Below are 6,583 nucleotides of genomic sequence, written 5' to 3' on the forward strand. Positions count from 1 at the left end.
TCTTTGAAAGTAGGCTATATAGGTATTAGGTAGTAATTCCATAGTAATGTTCGCTCGTTACTCATCCCAAATGTATTGACCACATTATCTAATGTAAAGGGATAGTTCACACCCCCATCATGTCTTTATTTCCTATCGATTACTCACGCCATGGAGACTTGAATTCATATATATATGGTCACATTCCTAATCCAATAATAGAATCGATAGAAAAATAAGTCATTTTGGGGGTGAACTAGGCCTATACCTTTAAGGGGGCTTCTTGAATTCTGACACCAACAAATATAATGAAAAAATAAGACATCCAGATTACTTACATCAGCCGTTATCAGTTGGCATGGAAGTCTAACTGTAATATGGAAATGAAAATACACAAATAATGTTCATGAACCTACAAGTAGAACATAGGACATTCTCATCCTGATGTCTGACAACTAAAAGTGCAAAACGTAGAGGCCTGGCAACTTCTGCTTTCTATATCATCCATTGATGTCATATAATCTAGAAATGAACAGAACATAATAGGCTATTATCATTGTGATATATGGCTGTGCTCAAGCACTCACTCACTCAAATACAACATTATGAGACCTTACAATTACATTGGACCCCTGCACTATCGAACAGTGAAGTTATTGGACACAAATATTCACACATTGGACAATCAAAAATATAAATACTTACAAAAACACTTTATTCCTGAAGGTTTGCAACTTTACAACATATTTTCCCTTTAGAAATATCAACCGTTTAGTTTCATAGCACCAGCCCTAATCAAAAAGTCCATTTGAGACGCTCTGGTTCCTGAACCTCCTTTGACTTAACAAAACTTAAAGTGCTTGAACATGAAAAGTGGAGATAAATGAGCTAGCGGGCCGGTTTCTTCGCAAGCAAACTGAGACAGATGTGGACAGCATAAAATAATCATTTTGATAGGCACTTCAAATCACTTGAGGTATGGCAAACTAGAGACAATAATGAGCATTTACAGAGCTAGCCCAAGAATGACTGCCATTCAATACATTGCATGTATATACCACAAGCACAGCCATCGGCCACGCAGTGCATTTTAGAGGAGGGAATAATCTTGGCAGCATTGTAATTTAGCACTGTATACTTCTTTTTTTCTTTGCCTTTTCTGTCTTTATTGATAGTACAGTGGAAAGAGAAACAGGAAACAAGGAGAGATAAGAGGGGAGTGACATGCAGCAGAGCCTATGTGGTAGTCTACATGCCCTAACCACTCGGCTCTCTGGCGCCCCTGCCAAAACCTTCAAATGGATGTGATACTTAGAGCTGACTCCAAGTCACAGCAATTAACTGGGCGGTGAGTACAAATCCATTCCGCATTCTATGGCTGTGTATACGGAATACATGCAGTGTACGGAATATCAGCCATTCTATGGCTATCACAGAGCAGTCTATCAAAGGCTTTACTGGCATGAAGCTAGATGAGGTATTGGATCCAACACACCATCTTTGGCACCGTGAGATAGGGCTACCGGTGGAGCAGACTGTCAGGCTTTGGATATCCGAACAGTTCAAAGTCCGGCTCGTACAACTCGTACAGTTCCTTTCTCATCGCCACGGGGATCCGTGCAAACCAATCGCTCTCCCAGCTGGTGGCTGTGCGATTCCGTGCGCCGGAAGGGAAGTGGAGCAGGCGGTCGACACCCAGGACTTTCAACAGCTGTTCGGAGTCCGACTCCAGGGTTTCCAACCTGCCGATGAAATCATACTGGATCTGGCATGGATGGCATAGACGGTACACCTGCAAAGCACACACACACCCACACGAAAGCGTGCGCGCGCACACACATACACACATACACACACACACACACCACACACACACACACACACACACACACACACACACACACACACACACACACACACACACAGAGGCACAAGTCACATTAACCACATGAACCCTAGCAAAACTACTCTGGGCATGTCATAATATGTGAACATTCATAACAAATAGCAGATCTACAAGCTCACAACATGACACATGGTGACTCATTGTGTGCTTGCAGTGCTGCTATTCTTTGGTGAACAGGAGGGGACAAGGTAAAGAGGGGGACCCTGGTCAACGAACTATATAGAATTTAAGTGATTAAGTGTGCGGGTGCATGTACCGTGCATGTGTTTCTCCTTACTTCTTTTGCTTTGCTGCATCATTCTATTTCATGTATTAGTTGAGATGTGAGGTACTTGTAATAAGCTATTGTAATGATAATAAACCTTTCTTAACAATCCTATTCTGTAATAAAATTGGCTTAAGGGAGGACTGGCGGGTGGGCGGGTCGAGGGGTCAAGGACTGACCAGGGGTCATCACCATGCAAGCTTGTGATTTGTGATCAATATTTTATTTTTGCCACAAACATGCAAAACAAGACTGATCAGTAATATTCCCAGAATCACATAGGCCTAGCCCTAAATCAGGGCTGGGCAACTTTGATGATGGAGAGGGCCACTATATTTTTACACTCACTCCAGAGGGCCACATTGCATATACAGTCAAACATAGCAAAAGTAGCCGATCTACAAGCTCAAAACGCGTCACAGTGCGACACATTTTGAGCTTGTAGATCTGCTATTTTTTAATAGGAATCCTGAAAAGTTTTTTAGCAATTTTTTTAATTGGAATCCTGAAATTTTGCATTTTTATTTAATTTCAAATGCATTTATGTTCTTAACTTATGAACTTAAATACAAATACATTGGACAATGGACATAAAAAAGACTAGTACAAGTCATTAAGCTACTAGTATAGACTGAAGTAATTAAAGCGGTCATGTTTGCATGTTTAGAATTATAACAGCTGAAATCAATATTATATCAGTATTCGGATATTAACCTGCGGGCCGCATCAGTTGCCCATGTATGCCCTAAATCTATAATAATGGACTCCTGATGTTCCATAGTGTCTACTCTATTCCACTGCGCTACACATTTTAAAATGAGCAACTTATCGAATAAATATATAAATAATGAAATCAAGATTATATTGGGGGAAAGCCAGTCTACAAGCCCCCATCACATCACAGCATCTTGTGAGCTTGTAGATCAACAATCTTATTTTTAGCCAATAATGACATGCCCAAAATTGAGATACAGGGTTAAAGTGGTTAGCTTTACTTTAGAAAACCTGGAGAAGTTATCCACTGTACACTGGCAGGTGTCAGTCCTGAGACAGGCATTAAATGTGCCATGGTCCAACTATACTGCTCAAAGAAATGAAGGGAACAAAATGTTCCCTTAATTATTTGAGCTTTCTTTGAACAGTTACTACAGTATACTATACTCAAATAAATGAAGGGAACATTTTGTTCCCTTCATTTCTTTGAGCAGTAATATATTCCATGTTTGGGATTTTCAATAATTGAGTCTTAATCAGTACAGACAGTGCTTCCATCTTACATAAGAGGAGCTAAAGGGCCATACTTGAGGACAGGAAGAGATTAAGTTCTACCAGCTATACTAGTTTCTTGTTTGGTTTCCATTAAGGTGAACAGGTACTGTAGCCTATGTTGTTGAGAATGTCTAAGGTATGCCAACAATGGAAAAAGACTTGAGAGTCAAAACAGAAAGTACATGATGAGTGATTAACGAAGCGGGTGGCAGGATATGTTGTGAGACCCCAAACATGCTTACTCAGTTATTCGTTATATGAAATTCCTATGACGTCTATCACATCTGACATCATACATACAATCTCTTTTTTGCCCATACATGGAGATCCCTGTCTGAACCAGCCACACAGATATTGGCTGTCTTCCTCCATATATAGGCATTCCCCTATGAAGTCCTGTTAGATATGGGCTTAATATTGATGACATCAGGGATCTCCATATATGGGAATAAAAGAGATTCTGTTAGAGTGGTACCCATATATTGATATTGATGACAGCAGAGATCTCCATATATTGGCATAAAGGGAGGCTGTTAGAGTGGTTCCCATGACATCACAGTGATGTCAAAGTGTGATGTCAGAGCAGCAAACCTATAGACCACGCCTGACACTGTGGTTCCCCTGACACATCACTGTGACATGTGATCACTTTGACATCACAGGTGACATCACCTGTCACAGATGGTTCTAATAGTAAACTGCAACTTACAGTCGCAATAAAACCTGATACACCCATATGTACTACCAGCTATACTAGTTTCTTGTTTGGTTTCCATAAGGTGAAGAGGTACTCTAGCCTATGTTGATGAGAAAGTCTAATGGAAAAAGACTTGAGAGTCAAAACAGAAAGTACATGATGAGTGAGGTGGCAGGATTGAAAGGAATCCAGTGTCACAATAGTTTGATGCATAGGTGCCGAACTTTGATCAAATGTTATTGGTATTATTGGAAAATTTGAAACACTTTCTCTCAACTGACGTAATTCAGCTTTACTTGTCCAGTTCTGCCCTCCCCTCTGGTACTCCTTCTCAACAGATGACATGCCAGCTACCCGGTCCATACGCATGCCACTGGACCAGGTGGTGAACTGCCAGCCTCTCTACCCACTCAGCTACAGGCACTCAGTAATATTTTCAAGACTCAATAGCATAACAATTATAGCATGCAGGACATCCTACCAACAGCCCAGCTTAACCCTACTGACAGTCCTTGAATACCCTGACATGCCAGGTAAACCACTGACAGCCCCGGGCATGTCTATTGTGACTTCCTGTCATCATGTATCTCTCTCTCTCATGGCCTTGCACATCCTGTTCTGGTGCTGTACTAACTGTCCTCTCTTAATTATCATGATTGGCTTCACCTGGAGCATAGGAGTCTAAGTATAAAAGCATGGCTTCTCTATTGTTTTAATTTTATTTTATTTTTGCAATGTACAACATGACAACTAAGTAGTTCTGTGTACACCAGATTACCTCATTTCATGGTCAATGCATCCAAAACCCTCCTCTAACACTGATTTACTAGTAGTCTCCCCTTTTTGGAGCTGTGTGCAGCTCCCTATACGTGGCTGTGTGGGTCTGTGTGTCTGTCTGTGTGTCTGTGTGTATGTAGCCTGACTTCGGCGCGTAACTAGTGCCGCACCATTTACGCCACTCGCGCAATATATACATCAAAATGTGCGGCTCGGCCGGGAATGGTGTTCTATTACCTTTCGTTCCGATCCGCCTTACCATGCCGACGTAATCGGCAAAAAACGCTTAATTGTCCCCATTGACTTATAATGGGACAATGCAAGAAATCACTTTCAAGTATTTTTCTCTCGTAAACCATAGGAGCTACAGTTTCAAACCTCGGACAGGAGATTCATAATGATTTTAAGAATGAATCGAAAAATAATTACATCACTCGGCCTCATGGTGGCGCTATAACGGCCCACTTTACGTTTTGCCCCGTAACTCTTGAACCGTAGATCGGAAAATTAAAATTCTTTTTTCCCTGGATTCCTTGGGTCAAGACGCATCTCCCCATATAGGCCACGGCGCAAATAGGCCCATTTGCACCAGGATAGATTTTCCGCCATCTTGAATTTTCTCCAAAACACACTTTTTGCTCCTTTTCCTACATATTTTCTTCAAATGTCACAAAAAACGGTACACATGATCTACACACACACACACACACACACACACACACATACACACACACACACACACACACACACACACACACACACACACACACACACACACACACACACACAGCTCCACTTCACACGGGTGTGATTTTTAAATGAGCGGTCATGACATGCCATCACAGGGGTGTTGTTATTTAACCACCACCTCACAATAACAGAAAAAACACAAATACACGAAATAACGAACTAAATACAACAAGAAGCAGCATTTAGACATCAATTTAAAAATTAATTGTAAAGTAAATATTGCACAAGCTAAATTTTACCACATTCTCAACAAGCTGAACTGTCTTGCAGTTAATGAGTGTCATCTAATTATTACTGTACCTTGTTCCCATTCACGGTTGGAAAAGCTAATCGGTTCAGCTTTGGCACATCAATCCATAACCATGTATAAAAGTGTGATCCGGGGACCCCCAGAGGTCCTTGAGGGAGTTCCAGGGGGTCCCCACCTAAATGATAGTTAGGAACCAAATGGACCCTTATGGGCCTGTAACTCTGAGAGTGTAAAAATGGAACCAAATGGACCATGGCGGGTCCAATCTTTGAATATATATTCTTTTAAAGCGAACATTATTTTAATTCAAATCTTTGCTTCTGGGGAGTCCCTGGAATAAATTATTTTGAGATGAGGGTCCGTGGTCAAATACATATACTTCTAGGGGTCCTTGACATTAAAAACTTTACGCACCACAGATAAAGAAACACACCTTTTTATTCAGAAAACCATTCCCAGCAAGCACGGTCAGGACCTGGACCAATCAGTGACGTCTCGGTTGTGGCCAGAACAAGTCAAACCATGACTAGTCAGATCTGGCCTAGAATATCACCTGATTTCAACCAACATAAATCCTGCCCACGAAAACGGGCATCCTGGATTAATCAGAGAGGGTCCGATCGAGGCCAGTTAAATATCATAACTAGTCAGATATGTCCCAGAATATAACCTTACATGCTCATATTTCAA

General features: G+C 41.2%; 1 protein-coding gene across 1 annotated transcript in view; it reads right to left on the reverse strand.

Moving 5' to 3' along the window:
- Window positions 1–1,498: 1,498 nt before the first annotated feature.
- The window catches only part of LOC308282131 (carbohydrate sulfotransferase 12-like), a gene marked incomplete at both ends in the record, with an annotated part of 11,641 nt that continues 6,556 nt past the window's right edge, over window positions 1,499–6,583 (reverse strand). The window contains one exon of the mRNA XM_080722475.1: window positions 1,499–1,771. Coding sequence (XP_080578601.1) covers window positions 1,499–1,771 — 273 coding nt within the window. The remainder of the gene's footprint in view (window positions 1,772–6,583) is intronic.

This window comes from Nannobrachium achirus (assembly GCF_963921795.1).
Source record: "Nannobrachium achirus genome assembly, chromosome: 3".
NCBI classification, from domain to species: domain Eukaryota; kingdom Metazoa; phylum Chordata; class Actinopteri; order Myctophiformes; family Myctophidae; genus Nannobrachium; species Nannobrachium achirus.